Consider the following 14,425-nt stretch of genomic DNA (forward strand, 5'->3'; position numbering starts at 1 on the left):
GAGCTGAGGGAAGAGATGTAAGTCTTGGATTGTGTTTACTTGTGGCAGGGAAGCAGGTCGGCTGGAAGCTTTTGGCCAAGGGGAAAGTGTCCTAAAGGAACCCAAGTACCAGGAAGAGCTGGAGGACAGGCTGCACTTCTACGTGGAGGAATGTGACTACTTGCAGGTAGCGGCGTGGCAACGTGCACTCCAGGGTAGAAGCTCTTCTCATCCTACTCCCTAACTATTTTTCATCACTCACCTCCGCTCAGGGCTTCCAGATCCTGTGTGACCTGCACGATGGCTTCTCTGGGGTAGGCGCGAAGGCGGCAGAGCTGCTACAAGATGAATATTCAGGGCGGGGAATAATAACGTGGGGCCTGCTACCTGGTCCCTACCATCGTGGGGTGAGTGGAACTTGGAGGAGTAAGCAGTCACACGGTGGGGAGGGAGAAATGAGAATCCCAGGGGGAGAGTTGCTTAATGCAAACTACTCTTTTTCTTCACCAGGAGGCCCAGAGAAACATCTATCGTCTGTTAAACACAGCTTTTGGTCTCGTACACCTGGCTGCTCACAGCTCTCTCGTCTGTCCTTTGTCCTTGGGTGGGAGCCTGGGCCTGCGACCTGAGCCACCTGTCAACTTCCCTTACCTGCATTACGATGTAAGTCTCGGTGCTCGTTCTGACTGCAGCAGGCTACGGGGCCTCCTCATACTCCCAGTCAGCCGCTGTCTGTTACTGGCTCTGTTCCTGAGGCCCGAGCTTGAACTCAGCTGTGATGTGGCCTCTCAGATCACACTGTCCTATGCCCTATGCTTGTCCAGCCAGAGGCCAGACATACCCCTGCTTTGTCCCCTGGATCTTTCTGGTGTTAATATTCTGCCTCCACACATTCTTTTCCAGGCCTGAGGCCAAGTGCCCCTCTTGGTGTCTTCTTACAGGCCACTCTGCCCTTCCACTGCAGTGCCATCCTGGCTACAGCCCTGGACACAGTCACTGTTCCTTATCGCCTGTGTTCCTCTCCAGTTTCCATGGTTCATCTGGCTGACATGCTGAGCTTCTGTGGGAAAAAGGTATGAAGCTTTGTGAGGGGTTGGGTCAGTGCTGAGAAAATGTCCTCTAACGTGTTCTCTTCCTTCTCTTTAGGTGGTGACAGCAGGAGCAACCATTCCTTTCCCCTTGGCTCCAGGCCAGTCCCTTCCTGATTCCCTGATGCAGTTTGGAGGAGCCACCCCATGGACCCCACTGTCTGCATGTGGGGAGCCTTCTGGAACACGTTGCTTTGCCCAGTCAGTGGTGCTGAGGGGTATAGACAGAGCATGCCACACGAGGTGAGAGCTGTTGGTCCTTAGGAACCCTTGTCAGATTTTTGTTTCATATCCTTTTCCCCCTAATTTCTCTGGGACATTCTAATGATATTGTTCCCTCCCCACCCCTTAAAAAGGAAGCAAAAAGAAATTTTTTTTTGGATCCAGCTGATGGCCTGAAAACATAAGAATTCTTAGTTTCTTATTCATGCTGCCACAGCCTAATGGTGGTTTTGGCTTTGTTCTGGCAGCCAGCTCACCCCAGGGACACCTCCACCCTCCTCCCTTCACGCATGTACCACTGGGGAAGAAGTCTTGGCTCAGTATTTACAACAGCAGCAGCCTAGAGTCATGAGGTCAGTGTAACGGTTGCTCCTGCCCTTCTTGCCAACCTCAACCCTCCTGTGACTTCTTACGCGCTTAGCGTCTGTTCTCTGCCCCCACAGTTCTTCCCATCTGCTGCTGACTCCCTACAGGGTGGCTCCTCCTTACCCCCACCTCTTCTCAAGCTGCAGTCCACAGGGTATGGTTCTGGATGGTTCCCCCAAGGGAGCAGGTATGTAGGAGGTAAAGAAAACTGAGATTTCAAGTATGGGCGAGTTTTTACTATCTCTGTTCCTGGATTAAAAGTGCTGAAAAAGTCCACAGTTAAACATTCTTTTATTCACCCTATGGCTCCCAAGAAAAGCATTCTTCCTCTGGAGTACTGGTGTACTAAGGGGACAGTACACCAAATTTGTTGAGTTTACAATCAAGTCTACTAAGGTTGGACTTCCTTATCGGTTTGATAGAGTCCCAGGGCAGAATAATCATCCATCTACAGGTCTCTCTTTCCTCTCCCTCCTCAGCAGTGGAGAGCATCCCAGTGTTTGGGGCACTGTGTTCCTCTTCGTCCCTGCACCAGACCCTGGAAGCCTTGGCCAGAGACCTCACCAAACTCGACTTGCGGCGCTGGGCCAGCTTCATGGATGCTGGAGTGGAGCACGATGACGTAGCAGAGCTCCTGCAGGAGCTACAAAGCCTGGCCCAGTGCTACCACGCTGGTGACAGCCTCGTGGACTAAAGTTCCCAGTGTGGGAGAGAGGAGCTAGTGTGCAATAAACACAGCTGGATGCAGGAGCCCAGTGTCTTCGTGCAGAGGAGCTCAATGTTGCAGGACTAGCTACACCAACATATGCACTTTTTACATTTAGAAACACTGTGATTAGACCACAGAACAATAAATATGTGCCATCAGACCAAAAAAAAAAGTAGAGAAAGGAGCTGAGCTCCACTCTCACTCGATGCTATTTACAGAGGAGATCTGTAAGGTCTTCATAAAAGACCTTGAATGGTGCCTAGGATGGCAGAGCCCCTGGGTCCTACTCCATCCTCCAGCCTTTGTCCTCGTCCTGGGCTCCTCTCCCGGTCTGTAAACTGGGCGCAAGGACTGTACAAGCAGAGTACAACTACCCTCCTGCCTAATGACAGGGCACCTGCTGGGTTTGGTCCTGTGTAGATGATACCCAAGTATTCCCAGAGTCTCATTCATCCAGCTCCTCTTCAGACAGAAGGTCCCCACGGTCAGACAGCTGGTCTGCATTGCTGGTACTGGTTGCATCATCCTCATCCTCAGAGCTGGCTTCACAGGCAGTGTGGAAGAGCTGCATGAGTTCTCGAAAACGGTGGGAGACCTAAGAAAGGCGAAGGGCTGTATTCGCTGATCCTTAGTAACATGTTAACATTTATGAAGCACTATATATTGATTTGCAAAATCTTTTATGTATTCAACACAGCAAGGTTGGGAGAGCTATGTCATTATAGCTAAGGAAACTCAAGAGGCTAAATGTTTTGTCCAAAGTCACACGCCTCCTAAAAACAGAATGGCCGGCACGGTGGCTCACACCTGTAATCCCAGCACTTTGGGAGGCCGAGGCAGGCGGATCACTTGAGGTCAGGAGTTTGAGACCAGCCTGGCCAACATGGTGAAACCGTGTCTCTACTAAAAATACAAAAATTGGTCGGGGTGGCGGGCGCCTGTAATCCCAGCTATTCGGGAGGCTGAGGCAGGAGAATTGCTTGGACCCGGGAGGCAGAGGTTGCAGTGAGCTGAGATCATGCCAGCACTCCAGCCTGGGCGACAAAGCAGGACTCCGGCTCAAAAAAAAAAAAAAAAGAAAAGAAAAAGCTAGAATGGAAACTGGGGCTTCCACAGGAAGGACAAAATGCAGTCAGTGTCCTTTCTCCTGTCCTAGAACCACTACCACCCTGATGAGTCAAGCCTTTCCTTAGATCAGACCTTTACAAAAACCACTTACTGTCTTGGATGTGAAAGCTCCTTCTTTGGCCTTTCTATCTCTTTGTTGGCCACCTTGTCCTCTTTTTACTGGGTCTTCTCCACCCCCACTCCCACTTACCTCAGCAGGTGTCTTATTTCCCAGCTGCTGGGAGATGATGCTGAAGGTCTGTGGCTGTGCCCCTTGCTCCTGGCACATGGTGAGGATCACACGGTCAGCTTCCCTGTAACCCAGGTATCATGATTAACCCTAGGGAGCCACGTGGATGTGGTCTATGCTCTTTTCCAAACACACGTCATCCACCCTTACCTACCTTGTCCACAGGACAACCTTTTCCCCAGTGGAGCTGACCTTGCTGTTGTTGGCACACACTGTAGCTTCTGTGGCCTTTGGCTGCTGCTCCCCCTCTGGACCCTTGCCCTGTGTTCCACTGTCTTTAGACAAACCCCCTCTAGGGGCTTTGGGAGAAGTCTCTGACGTGTCAATTCCTGATGGAGATTCATGGACAGGGGATGTCCTGTCTCTTGTCTTCACCCTACCTCTGCTTGAGGGCAGCCATCTCTCTTGAGTGTCTGGTTTCCCGGACACATGTCTTCTCCCTGCATCTCTGGTCTTTGAGGAAACAGGACTCAGGAAGGAAGCATGGGGTTCCACGGTACCAGGCAATTGCTCAGTTTCTGATGCATCCCAGACCAGCATCAAAGCCTCTGACTCACCCACTGCCTTTTGGCCCTCCCTCTCTTTCTGAAGTCTGGGGGATGCCTTGGGCAGGAGAGAACCTCAGGCCCAACCTGGTTTCTCTTAACAGTGTACAGTACAGCTCCAGTTTTGGGAGGAAATTGAGGAGTCTCTGGTGAATGAGGTGGTGGGCCATCCAGGAGGAGCCGTTCTGTAAGAGTCACTTCTGGAGGGGATGACAAAGTGCCCCCCACTGGCAATCCTGCTTAGGAGGAAAATAAGGATCTCAGGGTACTGTCAGGATCAAGATGCACCTAAGCACGAGAAATTACCATAGGTCACTGTGGCCAGGTACTGTGCAAAAATTCTAATACAAAAGAGGGCCGGGCATGGTGGCTCACACCTATAATGCCTGCACTTTGGGAAGCCAAAGTGGTGGGATCGCTTGAGGCCAGGAGTTTGAGACTAGCCTGGGCAATATGGTGAGATCCCATCACTACAAAAATTATAAATAATAAAAGAGTTGGGTGGAGGTGGGGGGCATAATGTCACTTATGCAAAGATACAAAGTCCTACTGCCAAAGCTGAGAATGGCCCAGTCTTTATGATGTAGATTATAGTAGATTTGGAGATGGGGGAAGGGTTTTAGGAATAGAAACACAAGACAATGTTGAATCGCATGAAATTTGTAGCAGTCTTTTTTTTTTTAGACGGATTTTTGCTCTTGTTGCCCAGTCTGGAGTACAGTGGTGTGATCTCAGCTGACTGCAACCACCACCTCCGGGGTTCAAGGGATTCTCCTGCCTCAGCCTCCTGAGTAGATGGGAGTATAGGCTTCTACCACCAGGCCCAGCTAATTTTTTTTTTTTTTTTTGTATTTTTAGTAGAGACAGAGTTTCACCATGTTGGCCAGGCTGGTCTTTTTTTTCTTTTTTTTTTTTGAGACGGAGTCTCACGCTGTTGCCCAGGCTGGAGTGCAGTGGCGCGATCTCGGCTCACTGCAAGCTCCGCCTCCTGGGTTCACGCCATTCTCCTGCCTCAGCCTCCTGAGTAGCTAGGACTACAGGCGCCCGCCACCGCGCCCGGCTAATTTTTTGTATTTTTAGTAGAGACGGGGTTTCACTGTGGTCTCGATCTCCTGACCTTGTGATCCGCCCGCCTCGGCCTCCCAAAGTGCTGGGATTACAGGCTTGAGCCACCGCGCCCGGCCACGCACTCTTAATTCTGCAAGAGGAGTGAGGCCATAGGATAGAAAAAGCCTGAACAGGAAAAGGGCTTCCTATGGGTACATCAGTGAAAGAGGTGGTATATCCATCCCTGTAAAGGCTATTTATCCAGGCTCATGGAGGTTCCTGTCTGGAGTACAGGAGAATGAGACTGAGAAACAGAAGGGCTGGGTTGGCAGATCACTCACCGGAAAAAGGCATCTCTCCCTTTCTGGTGGTCCTGACAGTCCCGCTCTGGGTGGCCTCATGGGGCTCCTTGCTCTTGTAGGATTTGCTGTCACAGACCTGCAGAGATGGTCTTCTGGGTCAAAGGTGTCCTGACCGCCTATGTCTTCGGGGCACACCAAAGGAAGAAGCCCTGCCTGATGCTCACCAAGTCAACCCACATGCATGTCTGCTCCAACAATTTTTTTTGTTTTTTTTGAGACAGAGTCTTGCTCTGTTGCCCACACTGGAGTGCAGTGGCGCCATCTCAGCTCACTGCAAGCTCTGCCTCCCAGGTTCACGCCATTCTCCTGCCTCAGCCTCCCGAGTAGCTGGGACTACAGATGCCCGCCACCTCGTCCGGCTATTTTTTTTTTGTATTTTTTTTTAGTAGAGATGGGGTTTCACCGTGTTAGCCAGGATGGTCTCGATCTCCTGACCTCGTGATCTGCCTGCATCGGCCTCCCAAAGTGCTGGGATTACAGGCATGAGCCACCGCGCCCAGCCAACAATTTTGTTTTTTTAAGAGACAGGGTTTCAATTGGGTGCAGTGGTACATACCTGTAAACCCAGCTACTTGGGAGTCTGAGGTGTGAGGATCACTTGAGCCCAAGGGTTCAAGATCAGCCTGGGCAACATAGTGAGACCCTGTCTCAAAACAACAACAACAACAAAAACAGGCCAGGTGTGGTGGCTCACACCTGTAATCCCAGGACTTTGGAGGCCGAGGGCGGGGATCACTTGAGGTCAGGGATTCCAGACTAGCCTAGCCACCATGGTGAAACCCCATCTCTACTAAAAATACAAAAATTAGTGGAATGTTATGGCGGGGGCCTGTAGTCTCAGTTACTTGGGAAGCTGAGCTCAAGAATTACTTGAACCCAGGAGGCAGAGGTTACAGTGAGCTGAGATTGTGCCACTGCACTCCAGGCTGGACAAAAGTGAGACTCCATCTCAAAAATAAAAAAAGAGAGAGACAAGGTCTCACAGATAACAGAGATTATCTTGCTCAGGTTGGAGTGCAGTGGCTATTTACACAGGCATGACCGTAGTGGTACACTATATCCTCAGACTCCTGGGCTCAAGTAATGATCTTCTGGCGCGAGCCTCCTGAGTGCCCCTTTGCCCAGCTACTGCTCCAAATATTTTATTTTGATTGATTGATTTTTTGAGATGGAGTTTCGCTTATGTTGCCCAGGCTGGAGTGCAACAGTGCGATCTCTACTCACCACAACCTCCGCCTCCCAGGTTCAAGCGATTTTCCTGCTTCAGCCTCCTGCGTAGCTGGGATTACAGGCATGCGCCGCCACGCCCAGCTAATTTTGTATTTTCAGTAGAAACGGGATTTCTCCATGTTGTTCAGGCTGGTCTCCAACTCCCAACCTCAGGTGATCTGCCTGCCTCAGCCTCCCAAAGTGTTTAGATTACAGGTGTGAGCCACCATGTCCAGCCAGGGGAAGGGTACTAATATTAGATATGACTCCTAATGATTCCACTCTCCACTCCGCCCTACTGGTCTCCAGCTAGGGCACTGCCCCAAGCAGAGCAAGGAGGTAAGGCCCCTCCCATGTCCCAGAACCTCCTTCCTTGAGCATCCCTTCCAGGACATCCATAGCATTCCTGAGCCTGTGAAGATTAGACAGGCTCTGGTTTCAGGTAGCAATCCCTCCCTACCCCAGTGCTTTATGCTTTGGGTAAGCCTAAAAAGTCCTTGCCTTGTTCATCTCCTCCAGGAAGCCCATGACATTCCAGAGGCAAAAAGGTATGGAGTAGGTTGGGGAAAGAGACAAGGGAAAGGCCTAAGGCCCAGAAGACAATAGGAAGAAAGCAGGACAGGAAAGAATACCTCGGTGATCTCCTGCGGAAGGCAGTCTGCACAGCCCTGGAGGACCTTGATAATCATCTGGTGGTGTGAGGGGTTCTCTGCAAAGCAAATCTCCAGCTGCTGAAGGAACTTGCGGCTCTTCTCAAAAGCCTGCTGCTCCTCAAACTACCAGAGTGCAAAGTGGACAAAAGAGGAGTCACAATACAGCTAGAACAGGACTTGAGGGTTCTAAGGATAAGAACTAGTGGACCAGGACACAAGAGATGACAGAATCCTGGTTTAAAATTCTAGTTTACAACTATGAGATCTAATTTAAAACCCTAATCTCCATCCACCTTGGGCCACTGGTGGGTAGCCACCCAAAGCAATTAAGATGTGAGCAACAGCTTCAAGAGATGTACATATTTCATGTTGTTTGCTATATTATGGATGTGAAATGAGACACCCAAACTCATGTACTACTTTAGAGCTTACATTACAAAGAATTTTCAGGCCTTGCAAGGTGGCTCATGCCTGTAATCCCACCACTTGGGACGCCAAGGCAGGAGGATCGTTTAAAGCCAGGAGTTTGGGCTGGTGCGGTGGCTCATGCCTGTAATCAGAGCACTTTGAGAGGCCAAGGTGGGTGGATCATGAGGTCAGCAGTTCGAGACCAGTCTGGCCAAGATGGTGAAACCCCATCTCTGCTATAAAATACAAAAAAATTAGCTGGGCGCAGTGGCAGGCACCTGTAATCCCAGCTACTCAGGAGGCTAGGGCAGGAGAATCACTTGAACCCGGGAGATGCAGGTTGCAGTGAGCTGAGATTGCACCACTGCACTTTAGCCTGGGTGAGAATGGAAGACTCCATCTAAAAAAAAAAAAAAAAAAAAAAAGCCAAGCGTTCAAGACCAGCCTGGGCAACATAGTGAGACTCCATCTCTACAAAAAACTTAAAAATTAGGCAGATGTTGTGGTGTGCACCTCCAGCCCTAGCTATTTGGGAGGCTGAGTCAAGAGGATCCCTGGGACCTGTATTGCCCAGGCTGGTCTCAAACTCCTGGCTACAAGGGATTCTCCCACCTCAGCCGCCTGAAGTGCTGGGATTACAGGTGTGAGCCACTGTGCATGGCCGAGACATTGTCTCTCTTTTTTTTGGAGTGGGGGTGGGGACAAGGTCTTGAGCTTGTCACCCAGGCTGGAATGTTAGTGGAGCAATCATGGCTCAGTGAAGCCTCAACCTCCCAGGCTCAAGCAGTCCTCCCACCTCAGCTTCCCAAGTAGCTGGGACCACAGGTGTCCACCCCCACACTCAGCTAATCTTTTTATTTTTTGTAGAGGTGAGGTTTTGCTATGTTGTCCAGGCTGGCCTCGAAACCCTGAGCTCAAGCCATCCATTGGCCTTGGCCTCCCAAAATGCTGGGATTACAAGTGTGAGCCAAAATACCTGGCCAACATTATCTCTTTATTTTTATTTTGTTTTGTTTTTTTTTGTTTTTGTTTTTGTTTTTTTTTTTTTTGAGACGGAGCCTTGCTCTGTCGCCCAGGCTGGAGTGCAGTGGTCGGATCTCAGCTCACTGCAAGCTCTGCCTCCCGGGTTCACGCCATTCTCCTGCCTCAGCCTCCCGAGTAGCTGGGACTACAGGCGCCCGCCACCTCGCCCGGCTAGTTTTTTGTATTTTTTTAGTAGAGACGGGGTTTCACCATGTTATTAGCCAGGATGGTCTCGATCTCCTGACCTCGTGATCCGCCCGTCTCGGCCTCCCAAAGTGCTGGGATTACAGGCTTGAGCCACCGCGCCCGGCCCTTATTTTGTTATTTTTTATTTTATTTTTTTGAGATGGACTCTCACTCTATCGCCCAGGCTGGGGTACAATGGCACAATCTTGGCTCACTGCAACCTCTGCCTCTCCAGCTCAAGCGATTCTCCTGCCTGAGCCCCCTTAGTAGCTGGGATTACAGGCACACGCAACCATGCCTGGCTAGTTTTTGTATTTTTAGTAGAGACAGGGTTTTGCCATGTTGGCCAGGCTAGTCTCGAACTCCTGACCTCAGGTTATCCACCCACCTTGGCCTTCCAAAATGCTGGGATTACAGGCATCAACCACCGTGCCTGGCCTATTTTTTGATTTTTTATTTTAAGATGGAGCTGATCTCGGCTCACTGCAACCTCCACCTCCCGGGTTCAAGCAATTCTCCTGCCTCGGCCTCCCAAGTAGCTGGGATTACAGGCACCCACCACCATGCTGATGTAATTAATTATCTCTTTTTTTTTTTTCTGAGACAGAGTCTCGCTCTGTCACCCAGCCTGGAGTGCAGTGGCACAGTCTTGGCTCACTGCAACCTCCACTGGGTTCAAGTGATTCTTCTGCCTCAGCCTCCTGAGTAACTGGGATTACAGGCATGCTCCAACACACTTAGCTAAGTTTGTATTTTTAGTAGAGATGGGGTTTCACCATGTTGGCCAAACTGGTCTTGAACTCCTGACCTTAAGTGATCCACCTGCCTCAGCCTCCCAAAGTCCTGGGATTACGGACATGAGCCACTGTGACTGGTCCTTACAGGTTTAAAACTCTTGATATTATGAAATAGAATTTCAGATTACCGTAAGTCATTTGTTTTGCCAAAAGGATGACTCAAAAATTTGAAAAAGCAAAATGTTTTGATTAGCCTTTACTATTACATAAAAATCCTGTTCAAGATAGAAAGCCAAATTTTACCCTTCCATAAGTTTGCTATTAATGTTAACCCCAATTTTAATGAAATCCTATACACAATTCTATTTACTCTTTTTTTTTTCTTTTGCATTGGCAAGACTTATTAAAGTGAAAGCGAAAGTGAAAGTAAAGCTTCCATGGTGGAAGAGGACCCAGAAGCATTGCCATGTTTGGCTTGGGTGTCTTATGCTTATATCGCCTTATGACTCCTCCCCTTTTTCTCTTTATGTCATATAGAATTAGCTTATTTTCTGTCCACTTGTAGGTTGGCAGGCGTGATTGGTTAAAAACATCAGGCTACAGCTAGAGCTTAAACTCCCTGTATGATTGGTTGAAGGTTCAATCCCTTAGCTTGCAGCTATGACTTATTTTGGCTTAGGGGAAAGTTCCCTTAGGGAAGTCCCTATTGACACAGGAAGTCCAGCCAACTTAGCCACTTAATCCCTCAGTCTCGCCTCTGAAAAGAAAAGCCCAAGTGCTATTGGGAAGTTGGGCGACAATCATTCTAGCTACTTCCTGCTGACTGGGGCATAGAAGGGGCTCTGCAGTTGAGGCTTCCTCGGGAGGGGAGTCTTTGGTGTCATGGTGCGAGAACAGGTTGGTGGGTCGGTCTGGGGGTTCTCGATAGTAGGTGCTAGTGGTGGTCATTTGGGGCTCCATTTGTAGAATCATTTGCAGTTTCATGGATTCTATTCTGGAAAAGACAAATTTTACAAGGAGGTTAAAAATGCAGGGTGCAAAGATAAGCAACATCACAATAGCCACCAAGGGTCCCAAGAAGGGGAGAAGCCAGGGCATCCATTGGTTGGCAATATTCCAAGGTCCTGTGTCTTGGAGTTCTTGTGGCCAGCACTGTATCCGGTCTCAAAGCTCCTTAACCTTTTTGGTGACAATTCTGGATTGATTAATGAAATAGCAACACTCTTTTTCTAGAATAAGACAGGTCCCCCCTCTTTCAGCTGTTAATAAATTTAAGGCTTTCCAATTTTGGAGGGCTACTGCTGCTAAAGAGTTAGGCTAGCTTTGTAAGGTGACCAGCAAATCTGCGACTTGTTCCATGTCATCATTTAACTCTTGTGATAATTTGTAATATATTGGGGTGATCAGACCCAACACCAGGCCATGGGGGCTACGAAGTCTGGCGGAGTCAAAGGAATAAGACAAGACAAGAGTGCAAAAAGTGGGACCAGGGGGCCAATGCTAGTATGGAGGCTGTGAAGGCCCCGAGCTCTTGAAGCCCACACTATTTATTGGTGATCAAACAAAGAAGCAGGTGGTGAGGATGTGGGGGTTGAAAGAAAGCGGTGTATCAAGCACATGATCTACAGCTGTGATGGTTTAGCATTTTCTTTGAAACATATGGAACATGTTCTGCTACTTGAGATAATGGGGAACATGTTCTTCTAGTTTAAGATACAATCGATCTATGAGCCTGGGAGGGCTAGAAGCAAGGAGCCAGCATGTCTAGACACATTCCAGAGGCCATGAGGGGTTTTATGCCCTGAGCCCTGGATTCCATCCAAGCCACAAGGGGTTTTATGCCCTGGGCTTAGAGTGTGGTGCAGCAGGGCAGCTTTCCACTCTTTGGCACAGAGCTTGGTGTTCCAAAGGCCATGAGGGGTTTTAGACCCTGGACCCCGGACATGTTCCAAGACTCTTTTACATTATGTCAGGCATGCAAGTCCTGCCTCAGTTTTTTCCCCAACACTCCACTTTTCCCCAACAGTAATAGAATTGGGTGGAGGTGGTAAAGCCTCCAATGACAGTTCCTAGTCCTCCTAGTATCTCAGCCCCAAAAATGAATGGCAGGACAGTCGAGGTATGCTGAGATGACAGATCTTTAAAGGCAAATTTTTGACAGATCTTTAAAGGCAAATAAAAATTGCAAGTTAGGATGCAGAGGGATGCAGAAGAAAGTGTTCATAAGATCTAGAACTTTAAACCATTCTGCTTCCTCTATTATCTGGGAGAGTGGAGTATAAGGATTAGGTACAACTGGATTGTTGGAAACAAGCCTCCCAAAATCTGGCCATAAACTGGCCATAAACAAAATCTCTGCAGCACTGTGACATGTTCCTGATGGTCATAAAACCCACACTGGAAGGTTGTGGGTTTACCGGAAGGAGGGCAAGGAACACCTGGCCCGCCCAGGGCAGAAAACCACTTAAAGGCCTTCTTAAGCCACAAACAATAGCATGAGCAAAATGTGCCATAAGGACATGCTCCTGCTGCAATTAACTAGCCCAACCTATTCCTTTAATTTGGCCCATCACTTCGCTTCCCAGAAGGGATACTTTTAGTTAATATCTATAGAAACAATGCTAATGAGTGGCTTCCTGTTAATAAATACATGGGTAAATCTCTGTTCAGGGCTCTCAGCTCTGAAGGCTGTCAGACCCCTGATTTCCCACTTCACACTTCTATATTTCTGTGTGTGTGTCTTTAATTCCTCTAGCGCTGCTGGGTTGGGGTCTCCCCGACTCAGCTGGTCTCAGCACTGGATACAGAGGAACAACTGCCTCAGTGATAATTCTGAGGTCTTGCACTAACCTCCATTGTCCATTGGGTTTTTGTATGCCTAGAATGGGAGTGTTGCCTGGACTGTTGCATGGTTTTACTAATCTCTGTGCTTTTAGGTCTTTGACAATCTTTTGTAACCCTTATTGGGCTTCTGGTCAGAGCGGGTATGGATTTGATAAGGAAAGGAAGTAGGATCCTTTAATTTAACTTGAACTGGACAAGCGTTTTTTGCTTGTCTGTATTGCTCTTCCTCTGCCCAGACTTCAGGATTAACTCCCTCTTTAAGTAGGTCAGCAAACAGGTATTCCTTCTCCTATATTCCAGTATATGATGGCCCCTGCTTTAGTTAACATGTTCCTCCCTAGTAAAGGAGTAGGGCTCTCAGGCATAATAAGAAAGGCATATGAGAAAAATAAGGTTCCCCAGTCACAACTTAGGGGGTGGGAGAAATACCTAGTGACTGGCTGTCCTAGGACCCCTTTGATGTGAAAGACCTGGAGGATAGTTGTCCGGGACAGAAGAGTAAAACTGAGAAGGCCACACCAGTGTCCAGGAGGAAGTCAGTTTCCTGGTCCTCAATGGTTAAGCTTACCTGGGGCTCTTTGACGGTGATGGCATGGGCTGGTGCCTGCCCTGGGCACTCTCAATCCTGTTGTTGGACCATCTGGTAGTGGCCTCTGGCCCAGAGGACGTTCACCCTCGGGGGCAGTGTGCCTTCCAGTGATCTCCCTGGCACAAAGGATGTGGACAAAGGGGCAGCTTATTGTTGTTTGGGCAGTCCTTTTTGAAGTGACCCTGTAAGCCACACTGATAACAAGCCCTGTTAGGCGGGTTGCCTGCCCAGCCTTTCTTTCTTTCAGAGCCACTAAAGTTCGTCTGCCTGAGGGCCATGACTAGGGCAGTGGCCTTTTTCTTGTCTCGGTCTCATTCAGCCTGCTCCTCCTGATCCCTATTATAAAACAACAAAGTTGCCAAAGTCAATAGAGTTTCCGAATTTTGCTCGGGGCCCAGGACAGACTTTCGAAGTTTTTTTCTAATGTCTGCAGCTGACTGAGTGATAAACTTATCCTTTACAATTATTTGGCCTTCAATAGAGTCAGTTGACAAAGAGGTATGCTTTCTTAATGCCTCTCTTAGTCTCTCTAAAAATGCCATAGGGTTTTCTTCCTTTCCCTGCGTTATGGTGGACATCATTGAATAATTTATTGGCTTTTTTCTGGTCTTTTTTTTTTTTTTTTTTTTTTTGAGACGGAGTCTCACGCTGTTGCCCAGGCTGGAGTGCAGTGGCGCGATCTCGGCTCACTGCAAGCTCCGCCTCCCGGGTTCCCGCCATTCTCCTGCCTCAGCCTCCTGAGTAGCTGGGACTACAGGCGCCCGCCACCGCGCCCGGCTAATTTTTTGTATTTTTAGTAGAGACGGGGTTTCACTGTGGTCTCGATCTCCTGACCTTGTGATCCGCCCGCCTCGGCCTCCCAAAGTGCTGGGATTACAGGCTTGAGCCACCGCGCCAGGCCTTTTCTGGTCTTTCTTAATCCCTCTAGTATACAAGTCAATAAATGCCTGCAACTCCAGTCTCCATGCTCCAAATCGAGGTCCCAATGGGGATCCACACTGGGAACTACCTGTTGGTCTGTGGTGAATTGTTCCCTTTCTGCTGATGTCATTTTATCACTTACCTGGCTTAGGTACCAGATACCCCCAAACTCCCAGGCCG

General features: G+C 49.0%; 4 protein-coding genes across 14 annotated transcripts in view; 2 read left to right on the forward strand and 2 right to left on the reverse strand.

The window, feature by feature from the left end:
• Window positions 1–14,425, reverse strand: part of ASH1L (ASH1 like histone lysine methyltransferase) — a 366,415-nt gene that overhangs the window by 292,523 nt on the left and 59,467 nt on the right. The gene's annotated exons all lie outside the window — the stretch shown is intronic.
• DAP3 (death associated protein 3) overlaps window positions 1–14,425 on the forward strand; it is a 183,236-nt gene that overhangs the window by 57,251 nt on the left and 111,560 nt on the right. The window lies entirely within an intron of this gene.
• MSTO1 (misato mitochondrial distribution and morphology regulator 1) overlaps window positions 1–14,425 on the forward strand; it is a 140,030-nt gene that overhangs the window by 2,124 nt on the left and 123,481 nt on the right. The window contains exons 7-14 of one of the 8 annotated variants that reach the window (XM_050753684.1): window positions 49–166; window positions 252–386; window positions 490–642; window positions 921–1,052; window positions 1,126–1,310; window positions 1,538–1,642; window positions 1,733–1,842; window positions 2,135–3,054. The exons of 3 other annotated variants lie outside the window; for them this stretch is intronic. In XM_050753684.1, the coding sequence (XP_050609641.1) occupies window positions 49–166; window positions 252–386; window positions 490–642; window positions 921–1,052; window positions 1,126–1,310; window positions 1,538–1,642; window positions 1,733–1,842; window positions 2,135–2,349 (1,153 nt within the window). In that variant the 3' untranslated portion in view covers window positions 2,350–3,054. Of the gene's footprint in view, window positions 1–48; window positions 167–251; window positions 387–489; window positions 643–920; window positions 1,053–1,125; window positions 1,311–1,537; window positions 1,643–1,732; window positions 1,843–2,109; window positions 3,055–14,425 lie in introns of those variants that run through there. 4 more of the 8 variants (XM_050753696.1, XM_050753703.1, XM_050753711.1 and 1 more) reach the window with 4 other exon arrangements.
• The window catches only part of YY1AP1 (YY1 associated protein 1), a 71,201-nt gene continuing 58,705 nt past the window's right edge, over window positions 1,930–14,425 (reverse strand). Inside the window, 7 exon segments of the mRNA XM_050785448.1 lie at window positions 1,930–2,959; window positions 3,683–3,785; window positions 3,876–4,326; window positions 4,329–4,502; window positions 5,655–5,751; window positions 7,517–7,660; window positions 10,705–10,885. Coding sequence (XP_050641405.1) covers window positions 2,810–2,959; window positions 3,683–3,785; window positions 3,876–4,326; window positions 4,329–4,502; window positions 5,655–5,751; window positions 7,517–7,660; window positions 10,705–10,885 — 1,300 coding nt within the window. The 3' untranslated portion in view covers window positions 1,930–2,809.

This window comes from Macaca thibetana, chromosome 1 (assembly GCF_024542745.1).
Source record: "Macaca thibetana thibetana isolate TM-01 chromosome 1, ASM2454274v1, whole genome shotgun sequence".
Taxonomy (NCBI): Eukaryota; Metazoa; Chordata; class Mammalia; order Primates; family Cercopithecidae; genus Macaca; species Macaca thibetana.